Below are 22,074 nucleotides of genomic sequence, written 5' to 3' on the forward strand. Positions count from 1 at the left end.
AGTTGCTGTCTGTGCTGACATTTTGTGTTTCCTAGTGTTTAAGAACCTATGTTGCAGTTAGGCATGTTCTTGTCAGTCCTGCATTGTTCAACTGCTGCTGCACATCTCAGAATTCAGTTTTTCTCCTTGGCTTTAAATAGGATTAAAATAGGGGTGCTGGAAGCCAGGATTTCCATATCCTGTTTTGACCTTCATTTTCATTTTCAAGTAGTCGTGAAGATTTGCAACCATTAAAATTCAATGATTGATGATAGAAAGTATGGAACCTGATGAATTGCACAATCTTTTATAAACTATATATTGTTGTTTTTCAGCCCCGTGGTTGCTACTGAACAGCCCACCGATCTGACATCAAAAACCCCAGTGCGACGGCTACGCTCCACTCGGTCTAGAGCAGCTCAATCCTCCACATCTACTCTCGCCGGCAGGAGCTCCAGAACGGCTGCCAAACAGACGGCAGAAGAAAATGAAACATCTGTTGTACCGCCAAAGAAGAGTCAGGAAAAAAATGTCAAGATTAACTTGCCCAGTGTCAGCGAGTCAGAAACAACTCCGGATATGCTATCACCAAAACCTTCAGGTAGTTCTGACGTTCGAAGCAGAGCTCGCGCCTACGAAAGCATGCTGTCGGGAAGAACCCAGGGCAGCCCAATCACACCCAAGAGCGCTAGCAAAGAAACCCCGAAGACCTCGGAAACACCCAAAAGCAGTAAGAAAGATGACAGAGCTGTAACTACAGAGGCTAAACCTACAGCTTCAGACTCTGATTTGGAGTCCAAAGATACCCATGGCAGTGGAGCCTCTGGCAGGAAATCTGGGGTTGGTCGAAGATCGTCATCAGCCGCAAAACGACTGTCACACAAAGTACTCGGGTCAAAGGCCAAGCTGAAGTCACTTCAAGGTCGCTTGAGTGTGACAGGAGCAGTTGCAGCTCAAACGAAGGAAATAGCGGAAACTGAACAAGAAGAGGAAACTCAGGTGACATCAGATGAAAGAAAGGAGAAGGAATCCCCAGTAGCACAGGTAAGATTAAGCTGACTTGCTGATCAATTGTTCTTTGAGGTTATTTGTTGGGTTATTGCTGTGTGTATTGTGTGTGTGTCAGTATTGGCGTTAACTGGTAATTACCAGTATTTTTACCGGCTGAAATGAGGAAATACTGGGGAAAACGGCTGCCGGTATGACTTGCTGGTTAATTTTTAGAACGACCGTTTTTTTTCCCTGGTTAAACAACAAAACCAATACTCTGAGTTGGACTTACTGCTTCCAATGACCAATCTACCGATTTGTTCTGGTCAGGTTGCATCATGAAAGTGTGTGTACCGGTTTGAAAAAATACTAGCGCCATCACTGTGTGTATTTTGTATTAAACTCATCCTCATCCATTACACTTTTTCTTTTGGTAGGGTTTTGAACTTGAAGAAGAACTTGATTTGTTCACTTTCTGTTTTAAACTGTGTCCATATTTCAGCTCTGAATGCATCTGTAATTTGGCCTCAGAAATCCCATGCTACTGATGATATTTCTGAATGGGTTTCCAGTTCTATTGTTTGAGTGTCACACTCACTGCTTTGTCAAATTCAAAACTTCTAGGTGCAATTGTTGTGATGGCATTGGTACTTGATCGTTGAATTTTAAAGGCACATGTGCCTTCCCATATGTGCCCAGGCTTTTGCCTGGAATAAGAACACCCCTCCTCTTAGTCTTAGACGCTGACCACCATCAACATGGCTGCTTTCTGTGCACAACCGGCAAATCTTTTGAATTAATTTCTTAAAAACTTTTTTTTTTAAACCCACTATGGTCATGGATGGTGAGCCGGATTATTTACATGAGAAGGACTGCAGGGCCTTTACCATGCACGTATTTTCTTTGCTTGCAGGCAAAGGCTGAAGAAAAAGAGACCAAATCCAAGCCCATAAGGACACGACTCAGACTGAAGAAGAGCAACAAGTCGGCAACGGTATGGAGTTTGGTGCATGAGTGTGTAGATCTAGTTGTACGTGTTATCAGTGTAGTTCTCAGCCTCAAAGTAAAAAGAGGTCAGACAGACATGGATTGAAAATATGTACACGTTAAAATGTCCTGCTTTGTGTACTGTGTAGGAATATTGATGTCCAGAAAACCCCTTCGGTTTACAACTATCAGACGGTCGTGAGTTCAGGCCAATCAATCAATCAATCAATATGAGGCTTATATCGCGCGTATTCCGTGGGTACAGTTCTAATCGCAGGGATTATTTTTTTTTTTTTTTTTTGTATGTGTCGTTTTGAAAAATATATGCTTTAATTGAAAATATGTATGGGTTCAAAGGTCTTTCTTTTTCTGCTTAGTAAGAAAATTGATGCCCAGGAAAAACACGTGTCAAATCAGATAGTCGATTGGCTTGGGGTCAGACCATTAAGTCAGATCAAAAAGCAGGCATGGGAATTGTTCGCCTGAAGCCAAATTTCCGCCGAAATTAAATCCCTTTCCCACCGCAAAAAATCTGGCAACCGAAAACAAACTCGGGTTGAAAAAAAAAGCCTAACACCTGTGCATCACTCATAAATTCTTCTAAAAGCAATAGGCTATAGCAATATTTCCTTTCACTAGTTACAGGGGAATCATCAAAATCGATGAAAAAGCAGAAATTCAATTTCTTCTGATGCAGCCTGTAGCTCCCTGCTATTTCAGTGGTTTTTTTGCTTCTGCCATTTCCAATGCCTGGGAAAAGTATGCCAGGCCTGGGAACGACCCTGTGAGTTTGTGTGTACAGAAATATTCTTTAGCGTCCACTGCTTGAAAACACCACTGGTTGTCATGCTTATCAGGGCTTTTGGTTTTTATTCTTAATTCTTAGCATTTGAAAGAAAAACAAGTTAGCGATGGTAATAAGCTACTCACAAAAAGTTAAGGATCACTTGCACACAAATTCATAACTTTCCAAATAAGAAAGCCAATGCGTTGGTATTTGGCAAGCGTTTAATTCAATGCTTTAGTGATAACGATACAACATTTCATTCAATTTTGAGCAATCGTTTGGTCTGTACATTTTATCAAAGTGTGTACGTATCGAAATTTAATTTCACAAAGTCGTTGAAACCACAAGACATGGCATTCAGATGCTCCCAAAAGTTCAGTAATGCGTGTAACCGCCCTGGCTGTTCTGGCACTCGACGCTGCGAGTCCCCATAGAGTTCACCAGGGTGGTGAAGATCCTCTGTGGAAGCGCCTGCCACTCAGCCTGCAGCATCTGGTAGAGGTGCTGGACAACCCTGGGAGGGGGGAGGTTGCTCCTCACTTTGCGATCCAACTCATCCCAGAGGTTCTCAATCGGGTTGAGATCGGGACTGCATGCTGGCCACTCCATTCTGTTGACTCCAGACTGCTGCAGGAAATCGTTGACCACCCTTACCCTGTGGGGGCGAGCGTTGTCATCCTGGTGGACAGCCTGCGGTCCCATCTGCTGCAGTGTAGGCACAGCCAGCGGTCGAAGGATCTCATCCCGGTATCGGAGGCCAGTCAGGTTACCCTGTACATGAAACAAGGGTGTTCTGTGGTGAAGGCTGAAGGCCCCCCAGACCATTACAGAACCTCCACCAAAGGCCACCTTTACTTGGACAGTGGTGTCAATGTAGCGTTCCCCTTGGCGCCTCCAAACCCTCAGTCGGTCGTCGTTGTGGTTCAGGGTGAAACGTGATTCATCACTGAACAGGACTTGGGACCATTGCTGACGTGTCCACCTCACGTGACGTCTTCAGAAGGCGCGGCGTGCTGCCCTATGGGCTGGAGTTAAGCGTGGCCGTACAGCTGGGCGACGAAAACGGAGGTTAAACCCATGAAGGCGATTCCGTATGGTCTGCTGGCTGATGTTGATGTTAGTAGCCACCCTCCGCTGCCTTCGAATAATGCTGGAAGAGGCTGTTTTTGTTTGCAAGGCTAGTCGTTCAATGAGACGATCTTCACGTGGAGTTGTCTTCTTTGGTCGCCCAGGTCTGCGTCTTTCCTGGACCCTCCCAGTGGCTGTGAAACATTGAATCAGTCTGACAATGACCGAGATGGACACGTGAAGTCGCCTGGCCACTTCTCGTTTTGGGACACCATCTTGGAACCATGCAACAGATCGTCCCCTCTCAAACTTGTTCAATTTTCGTCGTGGAGGCATTGTCAGATAATGCCTTATACTGGTGGTATGTCTTCTCAAAAAGCCAAGCAAGTGACAGCATCTCACACATAAACAGCAGTGCTTGCTCATGCATAATGGTTTTTCCATGTGGCTTGTGCAATGTGTTCGGGATGAACGGTCCAAAACAAGGTCCTTTTTCGCAAGTTTCCGCTTTTTCTTTTGCTACCAAGCTCAGTAGTAGAAAATCCCGTGCAATTTTCCCACTAACACAACATCGCCCACTTACAGCTGAACAAGAATTCATAACACTTTGGTTTGACTGAGAAATAAATAACAGTAGCGAACTGATTTTATTGAGCACCTGTTTTCTCATAGTGATCCTTAACTTTTTGTGAGTAGTGTAGTTTTGGACTTGCATACCTCTGTTTGTGTGAGCAGACATTTTCCTTAGCATCTGCTGCTACAAAAATTACCTGTGTATTACTATTCACTATTACTATTAAAGTAAAAGGATTCCCTCAGTAACTTCTTACTAATCTTAGCACATTCAATTCTTATCCCCCAAAACATGCATTATTTTGCAGGACTCGGCATCAGAGACCAGCACCTCCAACGAATCACAGATGGAGGCTGAAGACAACACAGCTGCAACAGTTTCTGTATCCGACAACACAGAGCCCAGCCCTGCACGTTCGTCCAGCAGGACTAAGCGCAAGAAGCAGAAGTCAGCGTCTTCAGAAGATGAACCTCTCCAGGCCAAAACCAGTGCAAGTGATGCTGAATCCAGCAACGAGGATGGAGGTCGATCCCGAACGCGCACCAAAGCCAGGAAAGTGGAAACTGCAGCGTCCACAGAAGTGGAGGAGATGCAGCAACAGGAGAGTTCTGCGGAGAACACAGAAAGCAAGAGTAGCGCCTCCGACAGCAGCGAGGGAGGCAGACGTCCCCGAACAAGAGCCAGAAAAGTTGAGAGCAAGGACACAGCGTCTTCCGAGGAAACCATGGACACTGAAGGCAGCGTGTTTGAGTCTCCCGTCAGTAACGGCAACCGTCGCACCAGGTCTGGTGCCAGATCATCTGCTGGACTCTCTGCTGTTACTGCGGATTCTGGAGTTTTATCCAACTCCCCTGAAACTAGAGACTCCAAGGCATATGCAGCTTCTGTATCTGAGGTGGTGGAGGAAGAGCAGGGAACTGATAGCGTGTCGCGCAAATCTGAGGAAGGTTCCAGGCGTGACACTCGGGTCATCAGTCAAGCGGAACCACTGTGTTCGGAGGAAGAGGAGGGGCGTCCTACCCGCAGTACACGCACCAAGACGCGACAGGCACAGAAACAGAGCATGGACAACGACAAGGCTTCAGAAGAGTCTGAGCAGCCACGCATGACACGGTGAGTTTGTTTATTTAGTTCCCTGTCCCCCTCCTAACACACTGATAAATACAGGAGTGTCTGTGTGTGGTGTGGACAGTTTTCAACTAGGATCACTGGACAAGTAGAATGATTTATCGATTGTGATCTCGCCTGTTTTCAGTCAATTAGTCATGTATGTTGGGTGGTTGTCGTTGTTTTTGTTGTTGGTGTTTTTACACCCCCGGTATAGGGGTGTGTAGGATTCGGTCGATGTGTTTGTTTGTTTGTTTGTGTGTGTGTTTGTGTTCGCATATAGATCTCAAGAATGAACAGACCGATCGTCACCAAACTTGGTGAACAGGTTCTATACATTCCTGAGACGGTCCTTACAAAAATTGGGACCAGTCAAACACACGGTTAGGGAGTTATTGGTGGATTAAGATTCTACAAGGACTTATAGAGGGACATATTAATGGTCAAAGGGAAATAACCTTCTCAGTTGGTGGCAGTGAGAATGGTAAGGACGGGGGTGTTTTTCCTACCTCGGAGGAATTTCTTGTTGTTGTTGTGGCTCTTGTGTCTGACTCTGAATATAAGGCCCTGTGATTCTGCTTTAGGTCAATTTGTTGTTGTTGTTTTCCAGTTTAGTTCTTTCTGTGTGACTCTGATTGCAACATTGGAGATCATTAAAGTAATTTCTTGTGGTGGCTTGTCAAATGTATGTCATTTATCAATGAACTTTTCATGTTGAAACAGAACAAAGGCACGAAAGAGGCAGGCAGAGGAGGAGGCGGCTGATACATCAGTGTCCAAACGTTCATGTGTTGAACTTGAAGCTTCTCCAAGAGCAGATCAGCACGACGGTGAGTACACTAACCTACAGAGATGACAGTAACAAAATTGAACACAAACTAAACAAACCATATTGATGGGATGGTACAAACTGCTTCACGCTCTGGGATTGCATCACAAACTTCAATGCAACACAGAGTTCACTGCATTAGTAGCACATTTGGCATTTCAGATCAGAATTTTTTGCTGCTATGAATTGTAAAAAAATAAATTCAGAAATACAATGTTATATGAAAATACAATGTAGATCATAACCTATTATGATAAGGTGCTCTGAATGTATTTTTAGCTCTACTTGTACCTCAGTTTCACTGTACCATCTTGGGCCCAGTTCAGTCAAGTTCACAACTGTTGTGTTGACTTGAGTTGTAAAGTTTTGCACCTTGGTTTTCCTGTGTTGGTAGTTGCAGACCTGGGAACCCATACGATTTCGCCGTATTTTGTACGCATGGTTGTCTAGAATACGATCAGTACGGTCAGTGGAAAAAATACGACGAGAACAATTCCTGGACTACTTTTCTTCACAAGTGCAACCCGAAGCCGATCCAGTGTTTTGAGAGGTCAAATGCCTTTGACACACAACAATCTCACAAGATAAACCATGTTGAACATGCGTTTCGGTTGCTTCGCTTTTTCTCGTTGAACAGAGAGCGACAGATTTAGAACCGACTCCAGACGGATGGGAAATGACGTAAAGATACATTTGATGTAAAGCGAGTGGCGCAATTTCACTTGATTTTTCCGAACTTTGATCATTTAGATTTCAAGTGAGCGGTCGGCATTGCACACTCAGACGATGGGCGGTGCCTTGCTGTTCCGTTACACACCCACCGACAAAACTCGCTTTTCGGTATTTTTTTAGATAAAGAGAGTATTACCTGACAGCATTTGAAGTGTCATTCTTTAGAATAAATCACGCTGATATTGTTGAATTACGTTATTACTTTGTCTTGTTAATTTTTAGCGTGATAAACAAAAAGGGTCCCTGCCTGAACGTTATAACATTTAGAGGGTCACCTAGAATCCGTCCTGATTGGTCAAAAAGCCATATGGGGCACTGAATTGGTAATAAACTTAATTAACGGTGCGACGGACGCGTGCGAAACATGTTTGAATCGTGGATGTCCAAATGCTGTGTGGAGTACGCTAATTTTTTTGAAAATACACCAAGTTTGCTTGAGAATACTCAGTCCAAGTGTAAGACAGGGGTTCCCCGGTCTGTAGTTGTGTCTGTGCATTTGCAGTCCTGACAGTTGATGGTGTTTAGGTGCAGTGATAATAACATGACATTTTCTTGTTGCAGATGGTGATAAAGCTGTGGATGCAGATGAGTAAGTTCCCTTTGTTTGATTTTGTTGAATTAAAGCTCTCCTGTTATTTACGTATTTTGGGGGCAAAGCAGGAAGGATGGATCTGTAACTTAAAGTCAACTGAAGTATGGGGTAATGACATTTTTTAATGGACTACTCCAAGAAGTTGCTCATGTCAACTTCAGCTGCTGGTCATGCCTTTTTGTGTAAGACAATTTTGAAACATTTAATGTTGATCTTGAAAAAGTGTGTTAAATATTGATGAAACGTGTGAGCAAAACTAATGGGAAACTTTGGGGTTTTGCAGTGACAGCGACTATGAAGATATGGAGCCAGATGAGCCACCAACAAAGGTGAGTGTATGTTCTTTCTTTTCTTTCTTTCTTTGGTGTTTGACGTCGTTTTCAACCGTTCAAGGTTATATCGCGACGGGGAAAGGGGGGGGGGGGAGGGGATAGAGCCACTTGTCAATTGTTTCTTGTTCACAAAAGCACTAATCACAAAATTGCTCCAGGGGCTTGCAACGTAGTACAATATATGACCTTACTGGGAGAATGCAAGTTTCCAGTACAAAGGACTTAACATTTCTTACATACTGCTTGACTAAAATCTTTACAAACATTGACTATATTCTATACAAGAAACACTTAACAAGGGTAAAAGGAGAAACAGAATCCGTTAGTCGCCTCTTACGACATGCTGGGGAGCATCGGGTAAATTCTTCCCCCTAACCCGCGGGGGGTGTGAGTGTATGTCGGTGGCACTGTTTGTAATCCGTTCTCTCTTTCTCAATCGTTCTCTCTGAAAGACTGTGCTAGTCTTTCGGATGAGACGAAACACCGAGGTCCCTTCGTGTACACTACATTGGGGTGTGCACGTTAAAGATCCCACGATTGACAAAAGGGTCTTTCCTGGCAAAATTGAAAAGGCATAGATAAAAATGTCCATCAAATACCCGTGGGACTTGGAATAAAATAAAAAAAATTCCATCTCACACGGCATTAAGTCTCAGGAAACATGAATACACGCATGCAGGGAAAAAAAATATATGGGTAGCGCCGTATGTATGGCAGCTCGCTTTCCCCGGGGAGAAAGCAGCCCGAATTTCCATGAGGGTAACCTCACTGGACTGTAAATCTTATCCAATCCAATCCAATCCAATCCAATCCAATCCATGGTTTTATCATGAATTGAAACGTTAGTGAAATATGGACTGTAAAAGTGTCCTACTTGAAGAATAACGAGGAAATCTATTATGTGCATATTTCAGTTGTATAATCTATGACTGTCACTGTCATTGTTTTATTGAACCGGATGACATAAATCCTGGAGAAAAAAAGAAGCAATGGCATCCTTCATCACGCTTTTTTTTTCTTCACATAATTATACTTGATGCATGATTTCCAGATGAAGAAAACAGTGCCATCGTTCCTGAGTCAGTTCCGGAAGAGCAGTCTGTCTCGTTCCACCTGCCTTGTGTCAGGCGTGGTCTCGTCCTTCCTGCAGAGAGGCACGCCCCAGCGCAAGCCTAACTACCAGGTTTGTTGGACTTTGAATTTGAAATCCTTTTCTAAATTCAGTATGGATGTATACGCTTTCTGGCTGTTGTCTGAGTGCGCGCGTACGGTCAAGACAGACCTGTTTACCCTGACTATTTTGGAGTAATTTATTACTATTTTTATAGGATTTGGGGAATCTATTTTGATAGGATTTGGGGAATAAATACTCCAATTGAGTCCACACTACCTTTTTCAAATGGGCTTCAAATTAGATTTGTGTTGTTAACCCATTTGGCCCCGGAGCGCCCGCTAGCGCCCGCTGTTTTTTGAAACTTCGAAATGGATACATGATCAAACGCAGAGTTTTGGTACGACTTCATGGGGGACTCGGACGATGACAACGATGTTTTTCAGGGATTTACGGACTTAGACCTGTGTAAGGGACACTGTTTTGCTCAGTTTCATTTGGAACTGCTGCAGTAGCAGCCTTCTGCAGCTTTTTCTTTTGTGGAGGTTGGACCCTTGCTGCAAGTCTGTGTGTTTTCAACTGTCTGACACTGTTTTGAAAGAGTATAAGAGACCAGACACTGGTGTTGGTGCTTGCGTGAAAGTGAAATTTTGTACTTCTGATTTTTTTTAATACATTCCTGTGCTGTGTAGCTGCAAAAAAAAATTGTATTTGAAGGAATGATGTTTTGTGCATCAAGGAAAAATACACAGGTGAGTCAAACTTTTTAAACAGCATTTTATTTCATTTTTTAAATGTTTGTACAAGTGACATGTGACGGAATTACTTCCCTGTACATGGGATTTCATAGTAAAATGGCTGCCGCTGGCCTGGGGTCAAATGGGTTAATGGTGGTGTTTGTAAGCACTGAGTTAGTATTAGAAACACAAACCTAATTTGAAGGACATAGATGCAAAGTTTACTGTAATTCATAATTATCACAGGCACAATGATCATAAATTATAACGGGCAGACATGTTTAAGAAATTGTCTCTGTATTGTAAGAATTGTGTGTGTGCAGCATATACAAGAACAAAAGAAGAAAGAGTTGGTGCAGAAGGAGAAGAAGGATAAAGATCGTCTCACTCACCTGGAAATCCTTCGAAGGAACAAAGCAGAGGAGCAGAGAAGGTAAGATTTTGTTGACTTGTTTTTCTGTGTTTTTAGTTTGACAGCAAATCACTTGTAGCTTCCGTCGCGATATAACCCTTCGTGGTTGAAAACGACGTTAAACACCAAATAAAGAAAGAAAGAAAGACTTGTAGCTTCCTCACTCCACCCTGTTTTCAGGGATTCCCACTTTTCTGTGAATTGGCAGATTTTCTAAAACGGGAAATCATTGAGATTTTTTGTTGTTGAAATGTTCAAATTTTGTAAGATATTGAACCATTTAGAGTGTAGCATTAAAAAAAAGTCCACACCCCCTCAGACTTTCAGGGACTTTTCTTTTTATATAGGGGGAGCCCTGGGTTTTTCATATGGCCAAAATTAAGTGAACACCCTTGTTCTTCTTCGTTCATGGGCTGAAACTCCCACATACAGTGATACACATGGTTTTTTGCCCGAGTGGGTTTTTGAGTCACTTGAGAAAAAATGACTCTATGTAATCGGTCAGTGTTAGTCTGTCCGGCCGGCCGTCCGGCCGGCCGGCCGTCTGTAGACACCACCTTAACGTTGGACTTTTCTCGGAAACTATCAAAGCGATCGGGCTCATATTTTGTTTAGTCGTGACCTCCAATGACCTCTACACTTTAACGATGGTTTCGTTGACCTTTGACCTTTTTCAAGGTCACAGGTCAGCGTCAAAGGAAAAATGAGACATTTTATATCTTTGACAAAGTTCATCGGATGTGATTGAAACTTTGTAGGATTATTCTTTACATCAAAGTATTTACATCTGTAGCCTTTTACGAACGTTATCAGAAAAACAAGGGAGATAACTAGCCTTTTCTGTTCGGCAACACACAACTTAACGTTGGGCTTTTCTCGGAAACTATAAAAGTGACCGGGCTCAAATTTTATGTGAACGTGACTCATTGTGTTGTGAATAGCAATTTCTTCCTGTCCATCTGATGCCTCATATAATATTCAGAACTGCGAAAGTGACTCGATCGAGCGTTTGCTCTTCTTGTTACATGTATGACCGTCTTTACCACAACCATTTAGGCAGCCATACGTCGATTTCGCAGGGAAACACCCTTGTTGAGTCATAGCATTTTGGGCTTGCAGGAAACGAGAGGAACGAATGCGCAAGGTTGCAGAAATGAGAGAAATGCGTCAAATGAAGGAGAGCGACCTGAAGAAGAACCTGGCCGAGAAGCTGAAGGAGCGACTCAACTCCACAGACAGAATGAAGGAGGACAAGTTCAAGGAGGAGCGTGAGAAGCAGAAGCTCAGGTCTGTGAAGGATTTTTTGTCTCCATTTTCATAACTTTATTGTCCCATCGCTTGGAAATTCGGGTCGCTTCCTCCCAGTGGAAGGCTATTAACGACTGTGTGTGCTATTGTATTGTCACCGTGTGTAAGTTGGGTTGGGTGTGCGTGTGGGTTGTTTTTTTCGTTGTTTTTTCTTCTCCGTTTTGCTTGGTGAGTTTTGTTTGTGGGGTGGGTTTTTTTTCAGGAGGTTGGGGTGTGTTTTTGGTGTTGTTCTTTCTTGTTGTGAAATATATATCGTGTAGTGGCACTGTTTGCATGGCGTTTTTGTGTCTCTTAGAGAAGGGATTAAAAAGAAATATTAAAAAATGTGTAAAGCTCCATCACAAGAAATTTTGACAATTTAGCAATGAAAATTGCTCTTCTGAAAAGTATTTTCTGCGATTTTTGTTTTGTTATTAAACAAATATCCCTACATTGATATGACTTTTTGTACGGGTAAACTGTACAAAACTTTGACAAAGTAACAGTGGAAGAAAACCCACAGTGAAAAATGTGTACGTTTTTTTTTTTTTATGGGAGCTTTCACTTTCAGAGTGTTTACACAACACAGTGGAGCCCCCTTTTAAGACCTCTAAAAACCTGAGAAAATCAAGCCTGAAAACGGAGGGAGTCTTAAAATGGATGTCATTTTGCAGAGGTTATGAGGTGAAAATCTTGAAAGTCAAGGTGTTTTAAAGGGGAATGTGTGCCTGTCTAAGCGAACGCAGAAGAAGAAGCAAAGGGGAAAGTCTTAAAACGGGGGTTCCATTGTATGCATGTGTGCGCGGGCAGTTTGCCTCTCCTGTAGGGGCGGGGATATAGCTCAGTTGGTAGCGCGCTGGATTTGTATTCAGTTGGCCGCTGTCAGCGTGAGTTCGATCCCAGGTTCGGCGGAAATTTATTTCAGAATCAACTTTGTGTGCAGACCCTCTTCGGTGTCCGAACTCCCCCCCGTGTACACTACATTGGGTGTGCACGTTAAAGATCCCACGATTGACAAAAGGGTCTTTCCTGGCAAAATTGCTTCGGCACAGTTAATAATTGTCTACCTATACCCGTGTGACTTGGAATAATAGGCCGTGAAAGGTAAATATGCGCCGAAATGGCTGCAATTACTGGCCGTATAAAATTTCATCTCACACGGCATCACTGCTGAGCGCCTAGAACTGTACCCACGGAATATGCGCGATATAAGCCTCATTGATTGATAGGGGTGTGGTGTTCACAGTGGGTTTTTGTGTTATGCAGGCTGAAGAGACAGCTGGAGGCGGATGAACGCAGACGACAGGAGGAGGAAGTACGGGTCAAGAAGCTGCTGGAGCAGGTGTGTAACTCTTGATTGGTTTTTTCTTTTCGTTTGTGTGTGGGTTCCCCCCCCCCCCCCCCCCCCCTTATCTGTTCAGGGTAAAAGAAAGGTCTGCTTGGCTTCCATACATTCTGGTTGTGCAGCGATGCTAGTTCAGTAAGTTGAGATAACCAAAATCTCAGGTCCAACATGATCACTGCTTGTTTTTGGCATTGCTTTGAACGACTTCTAAACGTCCTTTCCTCACTGTACAGCAAGAACAGGATAGGCGTCAGGAAGACATCCTGCAGCGTAAAAAGGAGCACGAGGAAAAGGAGCGAGCTCGCAGGAAAGAAGAAGATCGTCGGCGACAGGAGGAGTTGAAAGCAGAGGCCGAGAGACAGCAGAAGGCGGAACAGGATCGACTATGCCAACAGGAGCTGGAGAGAGAAAAAGAGCAGCTGAAGGACAAAGAGCTCAAGTGAGTGCTGGAGAAATTAAAGGATTGCGTGATATGTTTCAGGTTATTGATTTTATATAAGTAAAATTCTACCGTTAAGTCATTTTTATCAACTAGAATGAGATAAGAGACGCTGCTTTCAACACCTAAGAAGTGTAGCTACATTGTTCTTTCTGATGGATCATGCCAGGATGATCCTTTTATGTTTTTCTTGGTATAATCTGTCCATCTTCAAACGCCTAAACACTGTGAGCAACGGTACATCCTTGCTGACAATTGATTTGTAATGCCACATTGAGAGTAAACTGAAGCCGACAGAAAGAGCGCAGATTAAAGTGGCACCGCATGTGGAATTCTTTGAATGGGTTTTTCAGATTCATTCAAGAGTTATGAGATGACTTGATTGTAATTTGCTAATATCACAGGGAAAGACAGGCGGCCCAGGAGAGGGCAGAGAGAGATCGCCAGGAGCTGGGCAAGAAGAAAGAACGTGAACAGAAGATACAGAAGGAACTGGAGAAGCTCAAGGAACTGGTCAGTATTCAGTTACAGGATGGACATTGGCCACTCTAGTGCAAGATACAAAATGCAAACTTTATGCTGGCTTGACAGCCAAGGAGCGAATTGACTTGGTCTCTGCTACATCACTCGAAAGAAAACTCATCTGTTCATAATCATAACAGGGTTAGCCAGAATGGGGGCTCAAGAAGTCAATACCAAAGCAACATAATATTACATAAAACCATTCTCACATCTGTTGATAACAAAAAAAGCATTGCCTGCCCAGAATCTGCTTCAGGGTGCTTTGATCTGAGGGGCATTTTCTTTGGGTATTAACCCTTTAACACTTTCTACCCCACCTATGTTGACCAAGTATTTTTTAGCCAGACCAGCTGTGCTGCAGCAGATAACTCAGAATTGTAGTAACTGTGTAGACGTTACAGGAAGTGACTGTGTGTACGAATATATATATCCGTACCTGGTCAGATAGAGCCATATGAGTGGGTACGGAAGACAATGAGTTAAACCCAAACTCCTTGCATGTTTGTTGCCAACAGGAGCAGCTTCGTCTTGCCAGGATGGTCGCCCAGGATGAAGAGAAGCGCCGGGAGGAGGTGCGTCTGCAGCAGATCATCCAGCAGCACAACCGCAACCTGCAGAACCTGGGCTTCAACTCCACTCTCACGCTAACCTCCAGCACAGTCAGCAAGGACAACGGTGGAGGGGTTGTGGCTGTTAAATCGGCTCCTCTGAGTCAGCATAATGGAGACTCGTAAGTTTTGAACTTTTGTTTGCTTCACGGATTTTGTGCTGGGGGGGGGGGGGGGGGGGGGGGGGTGATGGGGTGCTTTTAAATTTGCACCATACCACATAAACCCAAAGTGTGTCTTTTTCTCTGGAACTCAGTCTGCATAATCAGGACTCACAAGTTTTGTTTGCTTCATGGTTTGGGTGTTTGTAACGGGGGGGGGGGGGGGGGGGGGGGGGGTGTGGTCAGTTTTGATGTTTTTTTGATGTGCTTTTCTTCTTCTTCGTCGTTCGCTCATTGTCTGTCATGTGAGCGTAGATGCGTTGTGCTGCCGTTACGCGCCTGACAAGTCAGGCCCAGCACATCCGACTTCAGCTTGTTTTTATATCAGAGTGTTCGCTCTCCTAGATTGATTGCTTTACCGGGCTGCCGAGTTCAATCTACCCGTTTTCTGGATGGCCGTCGCATCTTCCGCATCCATGCTGACGCCCTGAGCTGTCCAGTCTGCTGTTGTATTCGCCTTCGGTGCCAGGTTGTGGGCATATCTGTCCTGTTGCCACCTCTGCCGGATGTGTTCCCCTAGCAAGTTGGATGTGACATGGGGGTGACATGGGGGTTTCAGCTAATGGGTCCAACCCCCCAGGTTTGTCTTCAGAGTTTTCCTTCTCCTAGGAATGCTGCCTACCTTGGCTAACGAGTCGTTCCTACCCAGCGCTTGTGGAAGCAGCAGTAACATGGGGCATCCTCGTCCGCCCAGCCAGCCGTTGGGAGCAAGCTCCTCGTCCGCCTGTCTGACCGTTGGGATGGGTGACTAGACGTCCTCTTCCGCCTTCGCTGCCGTTGGGAGTTCACTCTCCTCTTCCGCCAGTTCCGCCGTTGGGATGTCTAGTCTTGGTATTTCACCCATACCTGGGGATTTGTTTCATGGGCACCAGGGCGTATCCACACACGGGTGGGCCTGCGTACCGCACGTACGGAGAAAATCTCCTCCGCGCCCTTGCATTTTAGCCTGGGAGCATAGGGCTCCCAGTTTCCACCCAACGCCACGTGGAGGCAATGCATAGGACTTGTTGGTGAGAGGCTAACCGGCAGAAGAGACCTACGCGGATGGCTGCTCTCTTTTCGACCGGTGCTGCATGCAGCTTTGGCTAGCCAGCGATGAAGGCTGAAAGCGGATGCGACACTTAAGCACATGTATGTCAACGCCAACACGCTTGAGACGCATCACACAACCATTTGGGCTGGGCAGATGTGCTTTTTAATGTGCACCATTCATCATGAACCCAAAGTGTGTTTGTTTTTTCTCAGAAACTGTGTGGAATTTTTCTTTGCGACTTCATGTGATCCTCGAACTTTTTGTTTTGTTTTTTACAATTTCATATCTGATAAGAAACGCTGAGGTGGGTTTTTTTTTACATTTTAAAATGTCTTTTCTTTTTATGTTAAAGGCACAGTAAGCCTCCCGTAAACCATCACAGATACGGTCAGGCTTTTACACACAGTACAAACATCCTTTCATTTAAACACTCACCGATTGAGAACATCCTAGGTGCCCTTCGTAAAGAGCGAACAATTTTCAAAGAATTTATTTTTGCGTGGTTTATCTTACCCCTGAGCCATCGTGAACCCGTGTGATCCAGTTTCCCTTTTTCACAATGTAGTCGTCAGTTAGTCATTTGAATGCGACTCGATGTGAGCTTATCCACAATAGCACGTTTTTATGCACGAAACAAACGGCTGTGGTTCACAAGAACTCTAGCGATGGCTTTTGACTGTTGAGAGGAACGGCGATATGCATAAATCGTCGTCTGCTACGACCCTTGCGTGACCCTGCTTCCGGGCTTTTCTTTTTTCAAACTTTCACAACTTCGAATTGTACTGATCTTGTCTTGATGAAAAAAGAATTCTTTTATGATTAAAGAATGTTTGTGTAACAAGCTGTCAATTTATTATTTAGATTTTAAAAGTTAGGTCTAGCGCAAAAACGCACCACGGTCCAAAAACATTCTGATAATCATCGATCCACGGCTATGGCCAGTTTACATCGATAGAATGAGACCCGAAGGGAAGTAACTCATTTTTGACCTGAGTTCAGGATGGGTCCAAAAAGTGTTCGAGACAATCTGCAAAATTAATTCTTTAAAAATTGCTCGCTCTTTACATAGGGCACCTAGGATGTTCCCGTTTGGTGAGCGTTCAAATGGAAGGGTGTTTGTATTGTGTGTAAAAGCCTGACAGTATCTGTGATGGTTTACGGGAGGCTTACTCTCCGGGCGTGATTTCCGGTATTGAATATTCATAACAGCCGTCCAGCAGCAAAACGAGGCGCCATTGTTGTAGAGGAGCAAGTCCACGAAAATAAATTCTTTGAAAATTTCTCACGCTCGACAGAAAGCAGCCAGGATGTTCCCGTTCGGTGAGCGTTCAAATGGAAGTATGCTTGTACTGTATGTAGACGCTCGGGGAGCTCTGTGATGGTTTACGGGAGGCTTACTGTGCCTTTAATCTGTTCTAAGTCACAGTAAACGGTACCTCTCATTGAAATAACTTTTTCAGGTATGCAATCACGCCTGTGCGCCAGAAGAAGAAAGCCTCGATGGAGAACTATGACATCGCTGACATGAGGTCTGACGATTCCACGGACGACGATGAAGCTCCAAGGAAGAAAATCCCCTCTTGGGCACAAGGTTTGTTTATTTTCTGCTTTTGCCAACCTTCAGAATTAGCCCGTTATGAGGTTCATAGTCACACTGAATGAATGTTGTATCAGGTCATGAAAGGGAAGAAGGAGTCTTAAACTCTAGTTTCATTTACAGACGCTATTAGGCATATAAAAATGACCCCCCGCGGGTTAGGGGGAAAAATTTACCCGATGCTCCCCAGCATGTCGTAAGAGGCGACTAACGGATTCTGTTTCTCCTTTTACCCTTGTTAAGTGTTTCTTGTATAGAATATAGTCAATGTTTGTAAAGATTTTAGTCAAGCAGTATGTAAGAAATGTTTAGTCCTTTGTACTGGAAACTTGCATTCTCCCAGTAAGGTCATAATATTGTACTACGTTGCAAGCCCCTGGAGCAATTTTTTTAGTAGTGCTTTTGTGAACAAGAAACAATTAACAAGTGGCTCTATCCCATCCCCCCCCCCCCCCTTTCCCCGTCGCGATATAACCTTGAACGGTTGAAAACGACGTTAAACACCAAATAAAGAAAGATATAAAAATGGTTCCTGTAGCCAGACCAACCCATTTATTTTATCACAACCCTTAAATGTTTGCTAACCCTTCCGTAACCCCCCCCCCCCCCCCCCAAAAACAAAAAAAATTAAATATGACAACTTGATTTAGCAGATTTTTCAAGGAAAACTAAACTAAAAATAAACGAAGGTGTTCTAAAAAGTAAGACCTAATGTATGGTTTCCGCTGATCACTGGGATTTTGTTTTGTTTTGTTTTGTATACCTCTCTGAAGTCCTTATCTTTTGATGAAAGTTGGTTGGAGAGAGGGAAAACGCGTTTACAGGCATGGGAATTCTCCTCGGATCCGAGGTTTATTCAAGAAAAGCTACACATCTGAGGGGAAAAAAATCCTCTTCCGAGAAAAAAAAAATTGAGGAACAAAAAGAAAAAAGAAAAATCTGCTCAGTATGACCAATGTCCTTTAATACAGTTAAAGAATTGAAACGAACGTTGATTACTTGCAATACAAAACATGTATAAAATTTGGACAGTGGTTTTGGTATGTAAACTTCATGAAACATACTCCCAGAATGCGCCATATTGCACACATTTTAATCTAGATTTAAAAAATGTTCAGATTTTCAGAGATTTTTCTTTAAATCAATTCCCATGCCTGGTTTAAAGGACCAGACCACGCTGTTTTAAAGGTTATTAGAACCACTAACCGATGACTGAAGGTTAGAGAAATGCACCTAAAGATTCCAAAAATGTAAAGAAATTCACCGATTCGTAGCTTAATCATTGTGATTTAATTAAAAACGTTCCGCCAAATTCGTCTGCTAAACGAGACTTCGAAATGGCCGCCAGTAGACGAGAACCGGCTGTGACGTCACTTAGTGTTTGGAAACCGAAAGTTACAGCTTACGCTCAAGTGGGCGTTTGCCTAAATCGAGCATCAACAGCACGCCGAAGGAATGCGCACGGCTGCTGATAGCTATGAAGTATAGAAAAAAGGTTCAGGCATCAGTTGTCACCTTTTTCCGATGGGCTTACAACTTCTGCAGCAAGACTGATTAACTGGAAACGGCCAACACGATGTGCTGTGTTTCGCGACACTTTCTTCCAATGCGAACGCAGTTAAGCCGGCAAGAAAACCTGGCACACACAAAACAGCTGTTGCCTAACGCAGTTCCAGTTCCGACAATTGTTGACCACTCACAGGAGGTCAGAAACCGGATACCAATGTCATCAGAACGATCTGCTTTCACTAAACGCAGACGAAAGGAAGTGAGTACATGTATACTGAATGTGTTCTGTAAGGGATAGGGGTTCAGTGTCACTGGGCGTTTTTGTCAGACTGACAGTATTTGTAGTGGAATGGCATCTGTTCCTAATTTTAAGCACATGTGTTAAGATTACAGATTAAAACATATATCTGTTACTACATGTCCGTCCCCATGCACCCACCTTAAAGTTCCCTCTCTCTCTCCCTCTTTTACACTCACCTGGGTAATCGATGAGTCTCAGGTTTAATCAGTGTCCGTCCATATACACATAGACATTCACACAAACACACACACGTTGTTATAGTTGTTATCTAATTCAGTGTTGTATTAAATAGATAAAGAAATCGTTAATACAGCAAGCTTGCATGAATAATTTGCTGTTGTCCTTTTTTTCAGATCAGGTTCTGTAATACAGTAATTATAATTAATACAAGTACAAATTCATGTTTGCAGTCATACTCATAGTGTGTGAGTGTGTGTGTGTGTGTGTGTGAAAAGCACTTTGATACTTAAAACATCTGTGTTATTTGATTTTATTACAAAACTGCAGTCAGAATATTAAGCAGACCTATTCCAACAATACATTTTGATCAGCAGTAAATGTAATGTCAAATTATGAACAACAATCATGTGAGCAGATATATCTAACAGAAACAAATAGTCTAGCAAAATAATACAACCAAGTACATGTATGGACATCATCATCCACATAAAAAAATTGATTGTAGGAAGAGCACTCTGTGTTATTACCACTGCTTCAGTCAAACTGCCAGTTCAACTTTATCTCTGTGGGTTTTTTTTTTCTCTCGGAGTAACATGGGAAAAAAAACCCTTTAAAAAACTTGCATGCAACAGAGCTGGATTGTTTCTAGTGATCATGCAGCATGATTTATCCGCATAGAAAACTACTGAAACACCTAAACAGAAATAGCAATGTCTACAGAAAAAACCCACTGTTTGATTGCTGTCTGTAGTACTCCTCTTGCTAACAGTGGCATTAAAATAATTAAAACTAAGCTATGCTCTCTTGGGGGGGAAAAAGTGCTCTAAGTACTTTTTGTGTCTACATAGGCAAAACAAAACTATGCAATGTTTCAGATTTCCTGACCCACCCTATGTTTTTCCTCCTTATCCTGGACTATTTTGGACTCTTACAAAAATGTAGGCTACTTCAAAAATGACAAATCTTAATTTTGCAGGCTTACAAGGAAATTGACTCTTCTCTTACAACCAGAATACACCATGATTTCAAGCAAATAAAAAAACTACATGCACCTGAGAAAAAAACCACTTTAATTCAAGAAGTTAGACCTCCTAACCCCAGCTTTTCAATTCAATTCAATACGTTGTTGATGTTGATTATGGAGCTTAACGTCCTCCCAGGTAACTAGGGACCTATATTGGGGCATGATTTTTTATACAATGTTAAAAGTGTAGGGTGTAATGGGGGGGAGGGGGACTGGAGGGTGACGGGGTGTAGTCGCTAATAAATTTAAAGGTGCGTTTATTATCTAATATACCAGACATTTTGTTTTGGCTGGTGTACAGAATAACATCACATAAAATCGCACTCGCAAAACATACAAAACACATAAAATGTACACATCATAACCCAAACCACACATATCCATACCAGCACCATCACACACATATCCACATACATACTCTAGTTTGTACATTATAAAAATAAATACATTATGATTAATATCATTACTAGTCAACTTAAATTAAGGCTCAAAATAGGTCTTAAGATGGATGTTATTTAGTGTAATGAAGAGATTATAAAAACCAAAAAAAGCTATGAGAAAGAAAGTATGAAAGAATTATGCCCTTTCTCCGGTGAAAGTTCTGCTGATTGTGGTAACTTTTTTTTCTGTCTAAAACAGGCATCAGGTTAACTGAAATTCAGGCTGCTTTCCCATGCAAAGTACAAATGCAAGTGTCCATAAACCAGGGTTTAATACAAAGTCATGTAGTATGTGAGTGAGTTCTGATGAAAAAGTGATTGTGTTGTAATATTGGTTATTACTGAGTGTTGATGTTACAATGATTACATTATAAAAACAACAACAGAACAATGTGAAGAGCAAACTTCTTCTGTGGGCATGCAAGTGAGTTAATCTTGTGTGTGTGTGAAACTATATGTGACTGAGTGTTACAAATTTAAATGACAACAGTTTTCTTGATAGCCTTTAAAAACAACAACAAATACATACATTTAACAATCAAACAAATATAGGCACCTCAAAAAAAGTTGTATGTACACCTTCGTGGCTGGTGATGCATTCTTGCTCCCCTGCAAGTTTTCATTCTACAATGTACCTCAGGCTAGCTTCCTCTCTCTCTCAAATCTGCCCCTCCCACACAATACAACAGGTACAGTGGCCACTCTGACACCAGTCTCTGAAATAATCAAGAACAGTTAAAACTGCGATGAGCTGTTGTTCTTTTACTCGTGAATGCAATGCATGAACACTTAAACAATATCCCACTTATTCGCGAGTGCGTTGACAAGGCGAGAGTGAAAAAATAGCACAGACTCGAAAGCAGACGATAAGTTCAGCACAGAGAGCGGGCGTGTTTACCTTTGATCGCTGAGACAAACAGTGTCGCAATTTTCATCGTCACTGTTTCACTACTGCTGGAAGTGGCCTCCGCCCTCATCTTTCATGCTTGATTCGAGGAGAGAAACCGGTAGTTCGAACATGTACGGTTCAATTTCGTCTGCAGTTACGCTTGTTGTTGTCATGTTGGTAAACTACCATCTCCACACGGTGTGACGTCACGGATAATTTATTCATAAGCCAGTCTCGCGAAGATCACGCGGCACAATGGCGGGTCGTTTTGGAGAAGAAATCCGTCGCTTCGGTCACAAAATTCGTCGGATTACGGCCTTAGAAGATTCCGAAGTAAACCAAACATTGTTGAAGACGGTAAGAAAGTGGTTTTCTAACTAACTGCAAACATCGGGAAGTGTTCGGTCGCGCAGGAACACGATTCGAAGCGTTTTTGACGCTAAAACAGCGTGGTCTGGTCCTTTAATAAACAATAATTAACTGTCTGGTGTCATTTTTTTCC

General features: G+C 43.0%; 1 protein-coding gene and 1 long non-coding RNA gene across 2 annotated transcripts in view; one reads left to right on the forward strand and one right to left on the reverse strand.

Moving 5' to 3' along the window:
* The window catches only part of LOC138961477 (inner centromere protein-like), a 31,824-nt gene that overhangs the window by 5,288 nt on the left and 4,462 nt on the right, over positions 1-22,074 (forward strand). The window contains exons 4-17 of the mRNA XM_070333123.1: positions 315-1,023; positions 1,883-1,963; positions 4,693-5,498; positions 6,216-6,322; positions 7,615-7,642; positions 7,929-7,974; positions 9,029-9,160; positions 10,149-10,258; positions 11,357-11,524; positions 12,791-12,866; positions 13,103-13,308; positions 13,713-13,821; positions 14,346-14,560; positions 17,093-17,223. Of these exons, the coding sequence (XP_070189224.1) occupies positions 315-1,023; positions 1,883-1,963; positions 4,693-5,498; positions 6,216-6,322; positions 7,615-7,642; positions 7,929-7,974; positions 9,029-9,160; positions 10,149-10,258; positions 11,357-11,524; positions 12,791-12,866; positions 13,103-13,308; positions 13,713-13,821; positions 14,346-14,560; positions 17,093-17,223 (2,924 nt within the window). The remainder of the gene's footprint in view (positions 1-314; positions 1,024-1,882; positions 1,964-4,692; positions 5,499-6,215; positions 6,323-7,614; positions 7,643-7,928; positions 7,975-9,028; positions 9,161-10,148; positions 10,259-11,356; positions 11,525-12,790; positions 12,867-13,102; positions 13,309-13,712; positions 13,822-14,345; positions 14,561-17,092; positions 17,224-22,074) is intronic.
* Positions 19,514-22,037, reverse strand: LOC138961473 (uncharacterized). The gene is made up of 2 exons (XR_011454195.1): positions 21,582-22,037; positions 19,514-21,399 (listed from the first exon to the last, which is right to left on the reverse strand). It is a non-coding gene; the product is annotated as an uncharacterized lncRNA (long non-coding RNA).

This window comes from Littorina saxatilis, linkage group LG3 (genome assembly GCF_037325665.1).
Source record: "Littorina saxatilis isolate snail1 linkage group LG3, US_GU_Lsax_2.0, whole genome shotgun sequence".
Classification (NCBI taxonomy): domain Eukaryota; kingdom Metazoa; phylum Mollusca; class Gastropoda; order Littorinimorpha; family Littorinidae; genus Littorina; species Littorina saxatilis.